The sequence below is a fragment of the Sarcophilus harrisii genome, chromosome 1, assembly GCF_902635505.1.
Source record: "Sarcophilus harrisii chromosome 1, mSarHar1.11, whole genome shotgun sequence".
NCBI classification, from domain to species: domain Eukaryota; kingdom Metazoa; phylum Chordata; class Mammalia; order Dasyuromorphia; family Dasyuridae; genus Sarcophilus; species Sarcophilus harrisii.
Window position 1 is genome coordinate 653,508,995 of NC_045426.1, and position 19,574 is coordinate 653,528,568.

The 19,574-nt window shown below is 56.4% G+C and overlaps 1 protein-coding gene across 1 annotated transcript in view; it reads left to right on the top strand.

Moving 5' to 3' along the window:
* The window catches only part of PTPRS (protein tyrosine phosphatase receptor type S), a 109,891-nt gene that overhangs the window by 40,865 nt on the left and 49,452 nt on the right, over nt 1–19,574 (top strand). Inside the window, 6 exon segments of the mRNA XM_031947875.1 lie at nt 3,006–3,023; nt 5,855–5,965; nt 8,392–8,501; nt 8,955–9,005; nt 9,389–9,392; nt 9,482–9,484. Coding sequence (XP_031803735.1) covers nt 3,006–3,023; nt 5,855–5,965; nt 8,392–8,501; nt 8,955–9,005; nt 9,389–9,392; nt 9,482–9,484 — 297 coding nt within the window.

Here is a 19,574-nt window from a genome sequence, read left to right on the forward strand (position 1 = left end):
TCATGTTCCCCATCTGTAACCTAAGGGGGATCTCTTCCTGCCTTGACATTGTGAGCTGGAGGCGCTCCCTTCCCCCTGCTCTGCCCCTCTTCCTTGCACCTCTTCCTGGAAGAGCAGCCAGGCTCACATTCACCCAGAAGGCGTTGGTACTTGCTCTCCAGTTACCATGGAGACAGGCCCTGGTCTTCCCCTCCCGCTGCATCCCATGCCTCCCTGGGTCCCCGGCAAGTCGGGTCTCAGCTGGCATTGGTGATGGAGAGGAGACAGAGGCAGGCCGGTCTCCACCATCCATCCCTGGCTTCTGCCTTTGGAGACAGGACTTTGGTCCTTAGACTGATTTTGGCCAACAGATCCCTCTCTGCCCCAAAGCCGAACTCCCTGGCCCCCTGACTCCCTTCTCCAACCTCAGTCACTCAGCCTCTGATGGAAGAAGAAAATAAGAGAGGGGATGTCTTTCAGGAGACCACTCCATTGGAGAAAAAGCTTCTTCCCAGTATCTCTCCCCCCTCCCCAACCAAGGCGAAGTAAACTAGAAAAAAAGCAATAGATTTGGCTGTGGAAAAAAGTGCAGGTTGGAATCCTGGCTGTGGGAGCCTCTGTTTCCTCAGTTTTCATATGATGAACCCATCCCCAAGGTGCCTCATGCGGCTAAGGGTCTGGAGGGTTGGGCATGAAAGTCCAGTCTCCTTCCTCTTGCCCCAAGAGCAGCTGCCCCTGTTGCCCTCCACCAGCCCCCACGGTGGCAGACCAATTGGCTTACTCTGAGAATGGGAGCGTAATCCTGGAGATCTCCCGAGGAGGCAGGTCTCTGCCCCCTGCTCCCTCCCTCTCTCGCCTCAGTGCCTCTCCCCCAGCCTGATGTCCCTCTGACTCGACACAGGTGTCTGTCTCTCAGCTGGCTGGTTTGGGCTCTTCTCCTTTTCCCTCAGGGAGCTAAAGGAGTCCCCCCCAAGACTGTGTCACTCCCCCTCTAGTGGGTCCCCAACTCACTCCATCCCTCTCTCTCCCTCCCTTGTGCACCCTGCCCCTACCCCTGTGTGTAACCAAGTCCGAAAGCTAATCCCTGTGCTTCATTAACCTGGAGGGAAGGAGCTCCTGAGCCCCCACCCTCCATCTGTTCCTTGTCTAACCGTGTTTCCTAACTCCTTCCCCAAGCTGACTCTAACCTGTGCCTCATGTCCTTACCTCCCCTTCCCCATCCTAAGAGAACAAGGCAGTGCCTTTCAAGGGCCCTCTCTTCTGAAGACTGCCCATCCCTCTGCCAGCCGGCACTTCCCACTGAGTCTGAGGTGGGTGGGAATGTCCTGGTCTATTGGAGGGAGCCCGTGGGCCAGCCCAGAGGAGTGGATGAGGATGGGGAGAAGGCTTCCTCCACTTCCCAGCCAGAACCAGGACACAGGCCAGTCCAGCTCCTTTATAAGGGCGGCAAAATCCCTCCTCCACCTTTCCCCACTGTCCAGTTTTCCAAGAGCCTGCTGGAAAAGATGCTACCTTAGTCCCCTGCTTACTGGCTAGGGGATGCTAGACATTCACTTCCCTCATCCATAAAATGGATATACCTTTTCCAAGGAAAGCTTCAGCAATGTGATGCCATTGTGTGCATGTCCCTTCCCGGCAGGTTCATTTCCCAGAGTAGGAAAAAGGAGACGGGCAGAGCTGGCCGAGTGATCAAGCCCCGGTTGTCCCCGCCTGCCCCCCCTGCCCTCCAGGAGCTGGTGAGGAGGCAGTCCCCAGTGGTAGTGACCGAGCAGGCAGGTCTGATGGGTGCTCCAGCAGCAGCAGGGGTCCACACATAGCACAGGGGGCAGAAACAGCCTGGGATTTAGCTCAAGCACTGGCCCAGCCGCTGGCCATCCCTCACTGTGGCCAAGTCCCTTCCCTTCTGCCTGCCTCTGTAAAATGGGATGTTGGGGTCAATGACCCCCGTGTCCCGTTGAGCCCTGAGTGCCCAGCTTGGATACTCCCCAGGGAGGGCACGGGGCTCTGTAGGAGACCGCCAGTCCTGGCCCTCACAGGTTAGGTGGTTAAGGACAGACATGGAGGAGACACTTCCAGTTGGAGAAATAGGGCCAGGTTCTGTTGGAATTCAGTGCCATTTTTAACAGTTCCATTTGGGCAGCAATCTGTCAAGTGCCTACTATGTTCTGTGTCCTGAGTTCGGCACTGGAGATCCCCAGACATTGGGGGCCCTGCGTGCCGGGAGCAGTCTCCGAGGGCAGCAGAGGGACAACGTGCAGGAAAGCCCACAGCCGGCGGAAGCGGAGGGGCCTGGCTCAGGCAATTGTCCAGGTCACCTGGGGGACCTGTTGTATGAGGGCACTGTGGAGCAAGGAAGTAGTGGAGTCTTAAGACTGTTCCTGCCCCCTACTCCCTGTGAGATCTCAGGCACGTCACTTAATCCGAGCCTCAGTTTCCTCATCTGTAAAATGAGAAGCTACCTGACCTTCAGGGTCCCTTCCAAAGCTAATCTGGAGCCCCATGTCAGCCTCTGCCCCCTTTCCGCTCCAGATTCCATGAGCCCGTGAGGGAGCTTCACAAAAACACAAATAATTATGGTGCCACGGAGTGAGTTGAGGGCAAAGACAAGGCAGAGACAAAATGCCCTGACAGATGTGGGGAGAGAGAGGGCTAAAAACTCCATGGAAGAGGCAGGACCAGAGTTGGGTCTTAAGGGAAGAGAAAGATTTCAGTAGGCAGGGCAAATAGTACACAGGAGCTAGGACAGCCTGGGCAGGTTCTGGGAGACGGCAGGACAAGACTGGGGAGCTTCCAGGTCAGAGAAGGACCAGAGTCCTCCTGGAGGGAGACACAGGCTAAAGAGAGAGGGAGGGGCAGGTGCAGTCCAGGCCTTGGAGCCTGGGAGAAAAAAGCAGGCGCAGGCTAGGCCTTGGAGGCCGGCTGGACAGCTCCTCCCCGCTGGCTCTCTTCTCTTCCATGGGGTCCTTTTTCAGCCAGCCGGCCAGATGCTTCTGTGTTTCACTTGACTCTCTTTGCTTCCCTTACAGAAAGTACTCCGATCCGAGGTAAGAGGCTTTCCCACTCAGCCACTCACTCAGTCACTCACTCACCCACCCCACTCACTCACCCGCCCGCCTGCCCCTCCTCTCTTGTTCCCCCTCCACACACTCCTCAGCTCCCAGCCTCCTGCCTCCTGTCGAGGGCTCCAGCTTGAGCTAGGGCAGCCTCTCCCCCGTCACGCCCTCCTCCCCGTCCCTTCCTGGGCCTGTCCTCTCGTGTCTGTGCTCTTTTGTCTGTGTCTATGTTGGTCTTTGTGTGTCTGGGTTTGCCGGGGCTGGGAATTACCTCTCCGGTCTTTCCGCTAAGTCTGCAGATCACCGGCCTCACAAACAGGACAGAAAATCTAGGGGGGGGGGAAGGGGGGAAGTTTGGGACACAAGGTTTTGCAAGGGTCAGTGTTGAAAAATTATCTGTGCAGATGTTTTATAAATAAAAGTAAAAGGGGCAAATGGGGGGAGGACGTCCACCCCTGGGGTAATGGGGGATATGGCAGTCAGGTTGGATTCAGGCCCAGAAAGTTTGGGTTCAGACTGAAGGTCTGATATTTATTGTCCTCCAGAACTGGGCTTTCCTCGGTGATGAAAAGGGGGAGCTGGAGCAGCTTATTTTTGAGGTCCCCTCCGGATCTAGTTCCTATAATGATAGCCAGAGAAGGAATTGTTCCCCATCTCTCACACGCGCCTAGGCCAGTCCCAGTCTTGACCCCCACTGCCTCCCACTGCCCACAGGCCCCTTCTCTCAGGCTGTTTTACCTCCAGTCTCGGCCCCCCATGAGTCATAGGACCCTCGTGCATCTCCTCCCACTCCCCCACAGCCCTTTGGGTGAAGGAGAGCAGACACCGACACAGCAGCAGCTCCTCCTCCCCCCCATGCACAGAGCCTGTCCTTGGTCTTAGGGAGGAAGCAGACTGGGCCTGGCCAACGCCAGGAGGGCCGGATTCACCAGCCTGTGGCAGCCACTCCTGCCCCTCCGGCCCGGCCCAGGATCCTGATGGACGGAGCCTCGCCAGGGAACACGGATTAGAATCTTTTAATTCAGTTCATTAAACAAACACTTAGGGGCTCCCCATCTGGCAGGCACTTAACTGTACAAAAAGAAAGGGAAACCATCTCTGGGGCCAGGGGCTTCCAACTTACCTCTCTGGACTTCTCCGCTGCCCCACCTACCCTGAGTGACACAGCCCTGGTTGGAAGGCGGGACGCTTGCCCAGGAACCAGAGTCGGGGCAGGGACCTTGAGGCAGCTTTAGGCCCTTTTCTCTAGGACAGCCTTTCCCCGAGTCTCTCAGGAAGGAAGTTAGGGCGATGGCCTGAATGGTCCGCAGCCGCCTCCCGTCTCTGAGCCTCAGGTTCCCTTCTGGAGGCGGTGCTTTCCTGAAACAGAGACGCCGGGTGTGCAGACCCAGGCTCTTTTGGCCGTGTCTCCACCAGCGGAAGCGAGTCGCTGATAGATGCTGGGTCTGAGCTCTCGGACCTGGGGTGGTGGGCACTCTCAGGAGGTCCCGCCCCTCTGCGAGCTCCGCAGGGAGACGGCTCATTAACAGTCCTTAGGACGGGGCTTCATTCATCTCAATGAGACATTTATTAGCACCTGCCTTCCCGGGCGGCAGAGGAGCGGGAGCTGGCTCCTGGACAGGCCACGGGGCTCGCAGGTCGGTGAGGGAGGACTGCAGACACAGGTGACTGATACACAAGCTCTGAGCTTGTGTGAGCTCTGAGGCGGGAGTTCAGTGGGACGGCACGAGAAGGACGTGCTTGTAGTAAGTAGTCAGTGGTGCCATTTCACACGTTTGGGGTCCTTGTCTTGGAGGCAGAGGGGTTCCCTGTGCAGCTGCCCATTAACCACCTGGCCAAGCCGGCCCCTTTGTTGTTTTTCAAACCCCTGCTTGTAAAATTCAGATCTGTTTTCCTTCCTCTCCGGGCCTTCGCATTGAAGGTGGGTGACAGTCACACACTGGCAGAAATCCGTCTGCGTTCTCACTGATTCCTTCCTGAGCCCCGGCAGGTTTAATCAGGGTCTGTGAAATGCAGGCACCTGTGCTTAAGTGCAGACCCACGGGGGCCTGGCTTCCTCCAAGGTAGACCCACATCAGACAAGTGATTCACCTAGAAAGTGGCCCCACAGTAAGGGTTGCTGGTAGTTCTTCCTTACTCTGGAATTGGCCCCGCAGGCCAGCATCCGCTACTGCAGGCTCCGAGCCTGGGAGAGGCTTCCCCGGGCTTCCCCGGGCCACTGGAAGGGAGCCTCCCTTGCCCTCCGTCGGGTCCCAAGCTCAGCCCAGCCCAGGCCCGCGGCCCCTCACTGGGCTGGCCGCTGCTCACTGCTCACTTCCCAAGGACCTCATGTTATAAAGGGAAAACAACAGAACGAGGGGGAGAATAAGTGAAAGGGCAGGCACGGTACTAGGCAGCCATCCCGTCCTAAGCCCCTAATTGCTCTCTGGCCTGGGTCAGTCAATTTGGCTGGATAAGCCCCGTTTTCTCATCTTTCCTTGTGCTGCCTCGGCCCGGGGGAAGGCCGTGGGTCATTGCCCAGCCCTCGGGTCCAGCAGGGTCTCAGGCATGTGGTCACACTCCTTGGACGAGCCCATTAGACAGAAAATGGAAGCTGGGGGCTCGTAGCCAGCTGGGAGACCAGGGAGCGGGGCGTGCCCCCGCCAGGGCAGGCTGGGCCAGGATGCTCGGCTCCCCCTGGAAGTGTTCACCCGAGCGCTCGCGGAGGCCTGGGCCAGGCCAAAGGCCAGCAGCCTCAGGGAGGTCCAGAGTGGAGCGGCCCTGGCCCAGGCACTGACTCCCTCTGGTCCTTCTCTTCCCATCCCTCCCCCTGTCCCCCCCAGGTGCCCTGCAGATCGAGAGCAGCGAGGAGACGGACCAAGGAAAATACGAGTGCGTGGCCAACAACAGCGCGGGAGTGCGCTACTCGCCCCCCGCTAACCTTTACGTGAGAGGTAGGGAGCGCGTCGTCCCGACACTCAGGGCGCAGCCTCTTCCCCGCTCCCCCCCCCCCCGCACCCTCCGGGTTCTCCCCGGCTCCCGCAGACCCGAGCGAGAGATCCACAGGTGGGGCTGGGGTGCCCAGGGGCAGCAGGGCAGGGCCCCAGCTAGGAGAGCCAGAGGAGGGGGGTCCCTGAGACGTAGCCCCCGCACCCAGGGAGGAGGCCTTCCTGGGCCTGAGAATAGCACCCTCGGCCCAGCCTGCCGAGCACTCCCTGGCGCCCACCGAAAGCTGGGCTCGGGCCGGCCCCCAGTGGGATCCCAGAGACCCGAGGCTGTGCAGGACACTTAGCCAGACCAGGCCCAGGGGCAGCGTCTCCTGGGGGGGAGAAGGCACAGGCGCAGGGGGCTTTTAGAGGGAGTCAGCGGCTGATCCCTGGTGAGGAGCAGCCGGCCCCTCGCCCAGCCCGGCCCGGCCCCACAGGGGCTCTGGGAGGGAGGCCAGCAGCAGGAGGCCCTCAGCTCACCCCCACAGCTTGGCAGGAGGCAGGGTGGGAGCGATCTGTCTTGGGCCTGCAGGGCAGGGGGAGCCCGCAGGTCTCCACCCCTCCCCACCGTGCTCTTAGTCAGCTTCCCATGGTGTATTGTGCTGCAAGCTCTCCCCACCCCCCCTTCATTGTCTGGGCTGGCTTTGCTTTCTGGGCCTCCCCTCCTCCACCTCCGACTCTGTCTCCCCCACCCCCCGGGGCCCAGGAGAACCACTGCCGGGGGAGTCGGGGCGAGCTCAAGGGAGAGTCTGAAGGAGCCGGCGGCCTTGGAAGCTGACCCTCCCCCCCTGCTGCTCCCAGGGCTAGACCCAGGCCCAGACATTGGGGTCCCTTCTAGCTGGGGGCGGGAGAGACTGAAACTCACACGAGGACATCAGTGACAGCCCAGAGGGTGCCCACCGACCCAGAACCTGGGTTTTCTCTGGTGGTAAAATCCTAGATGGGAGCGCTCTTGGTGGCCCTTCAGGTGTCGTAAGGATGGAAGGGAAATAGCTCAGAGACCGTCCCCACCCAGTCTACTGTACCCAGAGCCGGCCCGGCTGAGAGAAGCCCCAATAGCCTGGCTCCCCCTCCCACGGCCGAAGGCTTCCTCTGTGCCCCCCTCATCCCCAGAGCGGCTCAGGGGCTCCCTTCTCTCCCCCTCTGGAACCCTTCCTTAAAAAAACAGGGCTTCCCCTCCCCGCCCACTCACCTCAGGGCACCTCCAGAGGGCCAGTCTGTGCCAGCCTGGGCCTCGGTGCCCCGCGGGCTCATCCGGCAGCAGCTGCAACAAAAGAACCAGAGCCGTCCCTTTGTCTGCTTTTGTAACCCACCCATTCTGCCCCCTTCTCTCTGAGCACTTCCTGATAACAGGAGTAGAAAACAGATCAGAGATGGGGCATCCCTGCTAGCAGGAAGCAGCCAGGGGGTGAGCGAGCCCTGGCTCCCAGGCCCGGGCTCCCTCCCATTTGGGACGGCAGCAGTCGGCCCTCTCTCGGGTCCCCCAAGTGTAAGAGAGGAGAGCGGGTGTCCCGGTGCCATTCTAGGAGAGAAAGCGCTTCAGGTCCTCTGCCTGCAGGAACCTGGCCCCGTCTGGCTCAGGTCAGCGCTCCACTGAGGGAGCCGCACAAAGGCCCCCTTCCCCGCTCGCAAAGGACCCCCCAAGCCGCCAAAGGCCCTGACAGACTTAGGGACCAAGAAGCCCTCCCCCCGCCAGCACCCCTCCCCAAGACCAGCCCCCTCTCTCCCCCTCCCCTCCACCAGCAGCCCCAGAGCTTTGGGGGAGAGCAACCCTCTCTCCTGAGGCCCCCGAAGGACCACCAAGGCGCGCCCCCGCGCCCCCAGCAGTGCCTGGTTCCCTCCCTGACCCTCTGTCTCTCTGTGAATGCTTGGGGGAAGCTTCCCGAGTTCTCTGAGACTGCCAACCAGTCAGGCAGCAGCCCCTGCAGGCGGGCAGGGGGAGGGGGGGGCTGGGAATGGGGGAGGGGCGGTCATAGGGGGGCCGGGAGGGACGCTGGGGGGCGCGGAGGGGGTGGGGGTGGCCGAGGGGAGGCAGCGGGCCTCCGGGGCTCCCTCCTCGGCTCCCTTGGGGCCAGGGGCAGGGGAGGCCGGGGCTAGAGGCGGCAGCTAACTCCTGCCCCCTGGCCGGGCCTAGGCCCGCAGCGCGGACATTGAAATTGTCCCAAGACAGGAGCGCCAGGTAGAGCTAGAGTCGGTGTCAGGGGCGGACCGCAGGAGCTGTTTGGCTTTTTTTACTTTGGAAGTTTCTTTATTTTATTTTCGAGAACAAGCAAAGAACGGTTGCAGCTAACAGCCTTGGGAAGGCCTCTTTTACTCTCTCTGTGTTTCCCCTTATTTTTTCTCTTCTCCTCATGTCATTGTGTTCCGCATCAAACCCCCTTAACATCCCTCAGAGCTACGAGAAGGTTGGTGTGTTTTTTTCTTTTTTACGTTCTCTACCCACATTTTTACATTCTTAAGACAAACAAACAAACCAAAAAAGTCAATCAATCAATCAATCAATTAAAAAATTTAAATAAGAGCGAAAAAGCAAGAGAAAATGTTTCCGATGCGCCCGGCCCGCCGGGCGGGTCACTACCCGCGACGCCCTGCATTGTGAGCGCCTTTCTGCATCCCGTTGGTAATGTCCTTGCTGAATTTTTGCACTCTACGTCGTCATGGTAACTTGGCGTTTGGGCCACTGGGCCTGATGCATGATGGGAGAATGTCACTCTCTTCTGCATGCCACTTCCGTTGATTTGATCCGTTGGGTTCAAGACGCCTTCTGAGTGTTTGGTTTATTCCGTTCCTTTATCTCTTCTGTTCTGTCAGTTTTCTTTTAGGTTGGTTTTTTTTTTTAAACCAAAATTATGATTTGTTTTGTTTTACCCCCTAAAAAAGTTCTGTCTTTGGTTCCGTTCCGTCCTTTTTCTTTGCTTTTGTTTCCTGACTGCGCTGTGTGGGCGTTATTTTCCAGCGAGTTGTGCAGAAAGCCAGTGTTCCTGCCCCCAGCCTGGCCCCCCCATGGGTAACCGAACCACACAGGGAAGGGGCTGCCCGGCTGCAAAGCCTGCCCCAAGCGGGTGCCCCATCCCCGAGCCAGGACGGAGAGAGCGCAGGGCCCACTCTTCCGCAGCATCCCCACAAGTCTCACTGCCTCTTCCCAGGGCCGGAGCCTCAGCTCAGCGCAGCTCCCTCTCCTCCTCCCGAGGATCCCCTAGCTCGGTCCCAGCCAGTGCTTCCTGAGAGCCGCGGCCGCCCCCGGTCCCCACGCGGCTCCCCTGGGACAAGCCCGGCAGCACAGGCTGGCCTTGGGGCGGCACTCAGCGCCCACCGTCAGAAGAGGGGCTGGACGAGCTCAGATCCCCCCACCTCACCTGCTCCCCAGACCGCCCATCTCAATGAGCACAGATCAGTCCCATCACTGCAGCGCTTTACAAAGCACCCCCCAATATCATTGCTCCCATTTGACAGATGGAGAAACTGAGGCCCAGAAGGAAGGAGCGGGTTACGAGGGATGCCCTGATTTGCCCGTCTAGTATTAAAGTAACCACGACAAGGGAAGCTGTGGAATTGTGAAAGACGCTTCTTTTGGCCCACTTCCCAGTGAGGGACACATTGTAACATCAAATGAGTCTAATTAGTACAGGGATGTGCTGTGGCGTGGGCAAGCCCGCCAGGCCCTGGCCGGCCTGGGGGTGAGCCCCGTGGGGACAGCTCCAGCATCACAAGCCTTCTCCCCCCAGCGCCCAGCCCAGACGCGGGAGACCAGCCTGCCCCTCGGAGTGACTGGAGCATAGTCAGAAGGGCCCATTTGGGCCACGGTTTACAGGCAAAGGGACAGGGGCCCCACCAAGCCCAGCAACTGGCCCAGAAGGGCCAGCGAGAGGCAGGCTCCGGATCCGAGCCCTCCCTTCCCCACATCTCACAGCCCCCAGGATGTCCCTTCCCTTCTCAAGGAATACAGGGGAAAGCTGCCTTCTGTCTAGGGGCCTGGGAGCCCCAGCGAGCTCACTGTGGTTCTGGGGGCTGGGCCCAGGGTCCTCCCCTCCTCCTGAAGGAGCCACAATCCCATCCTGGGCTTCCTTTCCCCCTCTGGGAGAGGGAGTGAACCCAGGGCCCTCCCAGCCCCCAGTGAGGTGCCCCAAGTAGGGACAAGAGGGATGAGCTCCTTCTCTGTGCCCTGAGCTGAGGCTTCTTCTCAAGTGAGAAAGGGGGTCAAGCAGTGAGGACTCTGCCCATGGGCAGTGTGGGGGCACTGGCGGATGAGTGGGTGCTGCCGCCCCTCTCTCAGATCCGGGGAACTGCATTTCTGTCCCCAAGTGGCCTGGGAAGATTTCCTCCAGGCCAGGGCAATCCTATTCTGAGGGTCTTTGGTTTTAGTACCAGGGGATTCTTGAGGAATCCACAAGCAGGTGTTACAGTCTCTCCTCTATCTCTGTGTGTGTCTGTCTCTCTGTCTCTGTCTCTCTGTTTGTTTCTCTCTCTCTTCCTTCTCTATCTCTTTCTCTCTCTCTGTCTCTCTGTCTGTTTCTCTCTCTGTCTCTCTGTCTGTTTCTCTCTCTTCCTTCTCTCTCTCTCTCTCTCTCTCTCTCTCTCTCTCTCTCTCTCTCTCTGTCTCTCACTATTTCTCTCTGACTTTTTCTTTCTCTGTCTCTCTTTCTCTCTCTTCCTCCCTGCCTCTGTTTCTATCTCTTCTCTCTCTTTCTGCCTCTTCCTTTCTGTCTATCTTTTTGTCTCTCTGTGTCTCTGTCTCTCTGTCTTTCTCACTCTCTCTCTCTCTCTCTCTCTGTCTCTTGCTCTCTCTTCTCTCTTTCACTCTCTCTTTCTCTCTCTCTGTCTCTGTTCCTCCCTCACTACTTCTCTCTTTTTTTCTCTTTCTTTCTCTCTTCCTCTCTGCCTCTGTTTCTATCTCTCCTCGCTCTCTTTCTCTTTCCCCCTTTTTCTCCTCTCTATCCAGTCCCAGGTTGCTGAGATTTTCACAACCCCATCTCTACCCTCTCCCTCCCTTCTGCTTTATACCCCATCCCTTTACCACTGGACATCCAAACACTCCTAGAGAATCTGGCAGAGCTTCCTCCCAGAGCCCCTCTGGGTTGGCGCCATATTACCTGTGATTTCATCTTTGGGAAAACCAACTGAGCTTGTGAGCCCTTGACAACACCTGCACTGCAGAGAAGGCAGACTCAGCTGTCTTTGACCATAGATCCACCCTCCCCTTTTCCTAGGCCTTAGATGAGGGGTACCCGTTATAGGCAGAACACAGAAACGCCTCCCCCTCAGCTGTGGGACTCCTGGGTTGTTAAGACTCAGAGGTAATCAAAGGGGATTGGAAGCTGCTGCCAGGATGCCCATCAGGCTGGATTCGATTTTCACAGAATTTGAGGATTGGAAAGCTTCTCAGTGGCCACCTCATCCAAGCCATACATTTTCTTGGAAACTGGCTCTGGGTGAGGCACTGAAGACAGGCAGGGGGAACCTCCCATCTCACACAATCTCACTCTCACTCACACACAATCACACACACACACACTCACACACACACTTAGACAATCACATACACACTCACACTATCACACACACACTCACTCACACACACACACACACACACACACACACACACACACTCACACTCACACTCACACACTCTCCTTCACACCTCTCTTTGCCCAAAGTCACTCTAGCTTCCAGGAGACCTCCAGCCCCATAGGGCAGTCTCTGGAGGAGAGCCCCGGGCTCAGTCTGGGCCCCACACTCGAGGAAGCCAACGTGCTTCTCCAGTCTGCAGGAGGCGGCTGGTGCACCGGGTGGCAGAGCCGGGAGATGGAAGCTGGGACACTGGGCTGGAGCTAAATGCTCAGACCGAGTAGGATACAGTACAGATACAGCAGGACAGCTGTAGCGAGTCTGGATTTGTCCTGGCACAGGAAAGGCAAGGCTTCAGGCCCGGGCCACGGCACTTGCAGGAGAAAGCCCTGAGGGTTTTAGAGGCCGAGCCATCCCATATGTGGTAGACGGGGAAGCTTCTGGGGCTGAGAGAGCCTTGGTGTCCCGGGGAAAGCCGCCCCTCGGCTTGTCCCCCCACCCTTTTCCGACCCACTGAGGGGTCATGCTCAGTTCTGGGCCCACATCCCTTAGCGACAATGCTGACAAACTGATCCACTTCCAGAGGAGGCTGATGGGGTTCCCAGTAAGGTCTAGACCAGGTACCTGGTCCGGGAAGGACAGCGTATTAAGGAGAGCACCGTAGTTCTGTCTTCAGGTGTTTGAAAAGTCAGCCTTGGAGAGAGGGACAAGACTTCTCCTGCAGAGCTGGGTCCACGAGAGAGAAGGGGGTCACAGTCTGCCTTCATGTCCCCAAAAGTGCAGTGGGCATGGGCTCCCCGGAGAAGTGGAGAGGTATCTGAGGCTCAGAAAAAGTAGACGCTCCCTCAGCTCCTCGTTTACTAGCGGGGATTCCTGCTCAGGTACAGGTTGGGGGCCGCAGATCCCTTCCCAGCCTGAGGTTCTGAGCCTTCCCAAGTGAGTGGTTAATCTCCAGATTGGGGATTCCACTAAGTCAGTGGCTCCAGAGTAGCCCTGGTTCCCAGCAAGTGTCAGGCTGAGAAAAGGGAAGGCTTTGGGAGACCTTAAATGGACTTTACCCGTCTTCCCTCTCCCCAGGCCCAGAGCAGGACCATCACAGAGTGGAAAGGACATTGAATGCTCTCAAAGGCCCAGCTTCAGATCCCAACTTGTCCATTTGTTTATCCCTTGTGTCACTTAATATAAGTCACTTTCCCAATCTGACCTGATTTTCTGTCTATGGAATTAGAAGAGTGAACTGTCATCCCCAAAGTCCTGTCCAACTCCAAAACCTATGGTTCAATGACTTGGATCTGTGGTTGATTTTCCAGGGGTAGGGGTACTCTAAGGGTGTAAGAGTGCAAACAGTAGGGGCTTAATTGTGCAGCACGGGCTTCTCCCTGGGGAAGGACTTCCAAGAAGGGAATCTCCACCGGGACTCATTGTTTCCTTCCAAGGAGGTCTTGTAGTAATAGTTGGGGCACGACAGGCTGCTTGTAGTGCTCAAAGCCTGCGGCTCCCAGTCTTGTAATGATGTTGTTAAATAACTGAGGGAAAATAGTGAATAGTGAAAATAAAGGCAGAATTTCTCTCCATCCAGCTTCCAGAGCCCCCTTGAAGTCAATTCGTGGAGCTTGGGTTAAGAACCCCTGGATGGATTAGTTAAAAGAGTTCCAGACTTCAGCTTTTAGCTGTGTGTCTTTGCACAGTTCAGGACTTCTCTGACCCTCGGTCTCTCCATCTATAAAATAAATAGATTTGAGTAAATTATTTCTAAGATCCTTCTCAGTTTTGCCAGGCTGCCAGCATGACACATGTAGGGGACAGTAAGGGCACTGGGCCACGGAGAGTTGGGAGAACTTGTAGCGAAACAGGGGAGGAAAGTTGGAGACAAAGGAAGCAGTTGTGGACAGTCTCAAGTGTCTGCAGGAGAAACAAGGAGAAGTGGCCGCCTATTGTGTGGGCCTTGAATATTAGCCAAAATTTAGATCTGATATGACAAGAAAGGGACAGCCAGGCGGTACAGTGGATAGAGCAGCAAACTTGCAGTCAGGAGGACCTGGATTCAATAAGGCCTCAGACACTTACTGTGTGACCCTGGGCAAGTCACTTCCCATGTTTGTCTCAGTTTCTTCATCCGTAAAATGAGCTGGAAAAGAAAATAAGGATGTGCTCCAATATCTGCTAAGAAATCCCTAAAAAAAAAGAGAATCATGAGGAGTCAGAGAAGTCAGCAGTCCCTAGGGAGACAGCACAAGCTAGGGACTGTCCAGGTCTCAAGAGACTATCCAACTACTGCTCCCTGCCAGCCGCACTCCGAGGCAGAGCCCGGGCTGGAAAGAGGGGCTTCGGAGCAATTTCAGGCATCTCTGCCGTTAGACACAAAATCCCGACATCCCCAGAGAACCCGCTCAGGGGCAGATGACCTCGCTGAGGAGAACAAGCTTAAGATATTAAAGCTGTAACTCCCTGCCCCCAGCCCAACCGCTGTCTCTTCCCTGGTGCCCAGCAAGTAGAACGGGGAGTTCTTTTCAGCTGAAAATCGCTCTTGTTGGTCCCCTCAGCTCAGAACCGCAGATAGAATGGTAGGGAAGGGCCTGCAACCATTCTCCTCTACCCCGGAAAATTGCTTGGGCTTTCTGGGTCTTCATCCCTTAGGTCTCCTTAACCTTCCTCCTTTCCCACCCCCAACTCTCATCCCCAAGTGAGTGAGCTCTGAGCCAAGGAGACGCTCAGGGGCAGAACTAGCTAGCCCTCTCCCTCACAGATTCTCTGTGTGTGTCTCTCTGTCTCTCTATTCTTCTTCTCCCTCTCCCTCTCTTCCCCCCCCTTTTTCTCTCCCCTTCCTTCCTTCCTTCTCTCTCTCTCCCCCCTCCTTCCTTCTCTCTCTCTGAATATGCTTCTGTCTCTCTCTGTCTCTGTGTCTCTCTCTCTCTCTCTCTCTCTCTCTCTCTCTCTCTCTCTCTCTCTCTCTACCCTCTCTGCTTCCCTGCTCCAGCCCCTCCTGTCCCGCTCCCCACCATCTGTGTACCTGCAGGATTTCTCAAGAGCACAGACCACGACCCAGGCTGCCACAGGAACACTGCGCTGGCCTGACCTGGGACTCTCTTGCCTGCCTGTACTTCATACCTTGCACTGCTGTCTCTCTGTTTTAGGAGGGGGAGGGGAAGGAATTAGATTACACCTTGTCAGAATCAAAGCGAAGCCCCCCCCCAGGTGCCCACATCTGGTCTTCAGCCGTGCAGAATGAGGTGGATTGGGATTCGACTAAGAGTGAGCTTCTCTGGATCCTCTCTCTTGTTCTAAGGCAAAAACATTTTATTTATTTATTTTTTTACAAAAACTAACCAACCAAGGGAAGACTTTTCCAGTGTTGGGAACCGCCCAGACAATAGAGCTTGTAAAAGCCATCACCCCCAGCACCTGCCACTGCATCCCCCTCGGCCCAGTTGCTGAGGAGGCAGGATCCCTCTGTTCTGACTTTGAATCTGGGGGGGGGAGATAGCTGGGGGAGTGGGGCGGGCCAGGGACAAACGGGGAGAAAGGGGCACTGGGCCAGAGGCCCTCGGGGCCTCCTCTGGGGGCGAGGCGGGAGAGAGGCCGAAGTCAGAACGTTGGGTCCGGGTCTCAGATGTGGGCCTGAGAAAGGGCGGGCTCGGGCGCGGCGGTGGGGGCCGTGTGGCCCCAGCAGCCCAGCCCCGACAGGTGTAATCTAAGCTTCACTAATACTCTAGAGGCTGTCCATTACCTCGTGTCCATGCTCCTTCCCCCCATCTTCATTTTGGGGTCAGACGGAGCAGCTCCTCTCTCCCCAAAATGGCCAGTACTGTCTGCCTTCTCACCCCATTGGAGCAGAGGCTTGCTGAATGTTGAGATGTTAACACTGATTTCGTTCCTAGTGCTTCAACCAAATCACTTCACCTTTTGATTTCTCCTCCCCCTCCCCAAACCCTCACCCCTCCTCCCTTCCCCCCCTCTTCCCTCACCCCCTTTTGGTCTGGTTTGGTTTCCTCGCTCTTCCTTTTTTGGGGGGGTCTCTTCCTATTGCTTTGACCGGTTTTGAGTTGGTTTTCATGTGAATCGGGGTTTGAAGCGGCAGGTTCTCTCACCACCACCTCCTCCCCCTTTCCGGCCCACCTCCTGCCCTCCTTCACCCCAGTGGGTTCCCCCACCGGGACGCTGGCTAATGGGTGAAGGATTGGAAAAGCCGGAGCCAGCCGGATCCCTCCCCGGGAGCATGCTGAGGACAGAGGCTGGTGTTGCCAAATTAACCCGCCTGGACCCTCCAGTCAGGTCGGTAACCGTGGGGGTGGGTCCCGCGGGGCCCTCCCGGCCTCGTGGGCCCCACACCTGCCTTCCTCTCTAACCCACATCCTCAATTTCTGCAGCTGGGGCAATGACGTTGGGTGGGTCAGTGAGGGGTTGAGCCTAAACTTGGCAGAACACAGCCTCGGCCACCCCACCACCCCCCTTTTCCTGGGACCCCTCCATTGGCTCAGCAGCCTCCAGGCAGACATTTCCTGGGGGTAAGGGACCAAGGATCCTCCTTGGAGCCGCCGCCTAGCCAGGTCTCAGAGTGGCTCCCGAAAGAGCCGAGGGGAGGCAGCCCCGTGCCCAGGTCAAGGACTCCTTCCAGCCACACTGGGCGAAGCCCCCAAAGCAACAATAGTGGGCTTTGCCCGGCACCTTCCAGAAGCCTTTGCAGTTTCTGGACTTTTATGTGAGGCTTGAGATACGATGAAATGCTTCAGGAGAGAAAGCTGAGCAGAGACCGCCGGGGGCTCACGGGGCTGAGTGGATTGGGCCCCCCGTGTGGCTCTCCTGTTCACCACTCATTCTGATGTAGCTTCATCTCTCACGGACTTGGGGGAGGACAGCCTAGGTGCTCTCAGTTCTAGTCTTCTCTGTCCTGAGTCAGGGTTCTTAATCTTTTTTTGTGTCCTGGATCCCTTTGTCTGTTAGTCTAGAAATACCCTCAGAAAAACAGTTTTAAACACATAAAATAAAATACATGGGTCAAAAGCCAGAGACCAGTTATTTCAAAATCGTTATCAATTTTTTTAAAAATGTAATAATTAAAAATAATTTTAAAATTGAATAAAAATAAAAATTTAAATTAAAAATTCATAGACTACATGAAACCTATTTATAGACCCCTTAAGAGTCTTCCTGAACCCCCAGTTAAGAACCTTTGTTTTGAGGGATCCTTTCGTGCTAACTTTGAAAATCAAGGCTGACTGTTCCCTGTTAGTTTTATGACCCTTTGGCTCACAGGGCTAAGCGGGACCATTTTTAAAGTCCTCTTTGGATGTGCTGACGGCCTCTGATGAGGACCACTGTATAAAGCAGCCATTCGTTTGAGAACAGCTGCTTTCACTAAGGCCCGGGCTCAGGCCTACCCGAGAGCCATAGGACCTCCCTGTTTGCACTTAACCCTTGGTCCCATTGTCTGCTCAGCTTTCTGAACCGGGCCAGAATGGGACCTACCCTGTGAGTGGGGAGGAGCTCTCTGCTGGTTCCTCTTAGCCCCCTCCAGCCATCTGGAGCTCCCATGTCTTAGTCCTGTCCTCCAAAGTCTAGTCAAAGGGTCCTGGTCCAGAGTGGGCTGAATTCCTATCCTTGGGAGCCTTTATTTTGACCGCTGGCCCCTTCCATGGTCCTCTGCCCTCCCCACCCTACCTCCCTAAGGATAATAGCGAATTGCCCTTTACTAAATTGGCTGCTCTTCCTATATCTTTCAAACGATTAAAAAAAAACCCACAGTGGAGACATTTGAATTTAGGAGTCTTGGGCTCCAATCCCAGCTTTGCCATTCACTGTGACCTTTAAGAAACTCCATTTTCTGAGCCTGTTTCCCCATCTGTAAGATTAGAGGAGTATACTAGGTAATCTCTAAGTTCCTTTTCTTCTGGCTTTAATTCCTAGGATCCATGTGCCACCTTCTCTTAGAGATAGAGTAAGGACCAGCTGTGGGTTACAGAACTACCCAGATAGAGGGTTTTGAGGGAATACTCTGAGGCCTGGACTGGTTTGCCCAGTTTTTTCTCCAGGAAGATCCTCCCTGTCCTATGGCCCCAAGCACTAAGACCAGCTTGAAAGCTACAGTTTTCTGATTCCTCCATCTCAATTGCCTCTTCTCATTCAGCAGGGGAGTTTCTCTCCCAGAGGCAGCCTCCCATGTTTGCCTGGCCCCTCCAATCTTAGAGTCGCAGATGGAAAAGGATGTTCGCTGGGGTCCCAGAAGAAAGCCCAAGAAAATTGGTCCCTGCTAGCCTGTCATTCTAGGCCTTCCTCGTCCCTGGAGGTGGCGGGCCCAGGGCCAGCCCCGGGTCTAGGTTTGCGTTCTGCCAGGGGGGCCCCCTCCCCAGGGAAATAGGAGCCCTTTTCCTTTCAGACCCCGATTTTCAGCACCCACACACCCATCCGATATGCTTTCTCTTAGTTTTTTTTTTAGTCAATTCTGTTTTTTGTCTTTGATTAATTAATCCTCAGTTTGAATTTCCTGTCGTGTCTGTTTCCATGACAACTCAGCGTTCGCATCCCACCTGCTGGTGTTTGTATGTTGCTGTGGATGCTCTCTGCTGACTGGATCCCGTCCAGTGGCGTCCCCTCCATTTCTCTCCTCCATGGCCCCCGGCTCTCCTCCAGAAAGTCACACATGTCCTTTCCGCACCGCATCCTCCCCCAGCCCCCTTCACTGCCCCGACACCTCCACTCCGTCTGCATGTCCTTCTCTTGGGTTCCATTTAAACTTTCTCTCCATCTTGTCTCCGGTGTGACTCTGGGCTTTCGCAGGACTCTGTTTTCTGAAACGCTGGTAGCTACCTGCCCAGCAGGGCTTCCTGGGCCTCCTCCTCTCCTTCCCGCTGGGACTTTTGTCCGCCCGGGGCCCTAGGCCTCCCATCCCCTGGTCATGCAATCAGTGGCTCTAGGTCCTTCCCCATGGCTCCTCCTCAAGGCATGAGGAGCCTCAGGAGTCAAGGCGGGGAGGCCCCAGCTGCTTAGCCGAGAGCCCCTGCTGATGACCCATGAGCACCCCCTCCCTGGAGCCAGAGGGAACTCCCTGAACCCCCAACTCCCTCTCTCAAGAGCGAGACAGAAGACAGGAGCCTCCCACTGTGTGATCCATGAGGCTTTGACATTGACTCCTACAGAAGCTGCCCCAGAGGCCCTTCCTTTACCCCCCCTTTGCCAGGATGTGGCCCTCCTCTGGTCCATCCCCCTGCTTTTGGGTGGGATTGCATTCGAGGCCCTACCCAAGATATAAATGCCGGAGGAGCAGCAGGGCCACTGGCCACTGACTGGCTGGGAACCTTTGGGTAAAGTCTTGAGTTCCCAGCCTTCGTAAACACACACAAAATGATAGTGATCAGATCTCAGCTGCCCGAGCCTGGCCTGGATGGGGAGAGGAAGGGTCTGTGACCTTTCTCTGGCTCTTCTGATGATAATGCTCAAGGACCTCATGGAGGAGACAGGCCAGACTCCACTCTTCCCACATTATGGATGAGGAAGCTTAGGGCCTGGAGAGGCCGATGATTTGGCTCTGACCGGGGCTCTAGCCCACGCCTCCCGACTGAGCCCTCCCTGCTCCGCCACACTGCCAGCTCCAGGGATAGCCCTCCTCCTTGGCTGCCTACTTAGCAAGCCTCCCCAGGGAGTGAGGATTCTTCCACCAAATTTACCCTGGATCTTCTGTGCGGCAGCTTAAGCCTCGCCCTGGGAGAAGAGCTTTTTACAGCTCCCGGGTTCCCAGGAGGGTTTGGACCAACCTGGCAGAGTGAAAAGAGTCAGAAGGCCTGAATTTGAATCCCTGCTCTGCTCTAGGGCCTCCAGCAAGCCTGTGCCTCTCTCAGGACCCAGGTTTTGCCATCTGTAAATTAGAGGGGGTCTGTCTCATAAAATTCTTTCCCACTTAAATCGAAATCCCACCATCCTTTACCTCTCACGAAAAAAGTCCCTGTGGGGATCTGGGCAGAGGGTAGGCTTCTCCGTCAGGACGCCCAAAGGAGGGAGCTGCTGCCTTCATAAAACA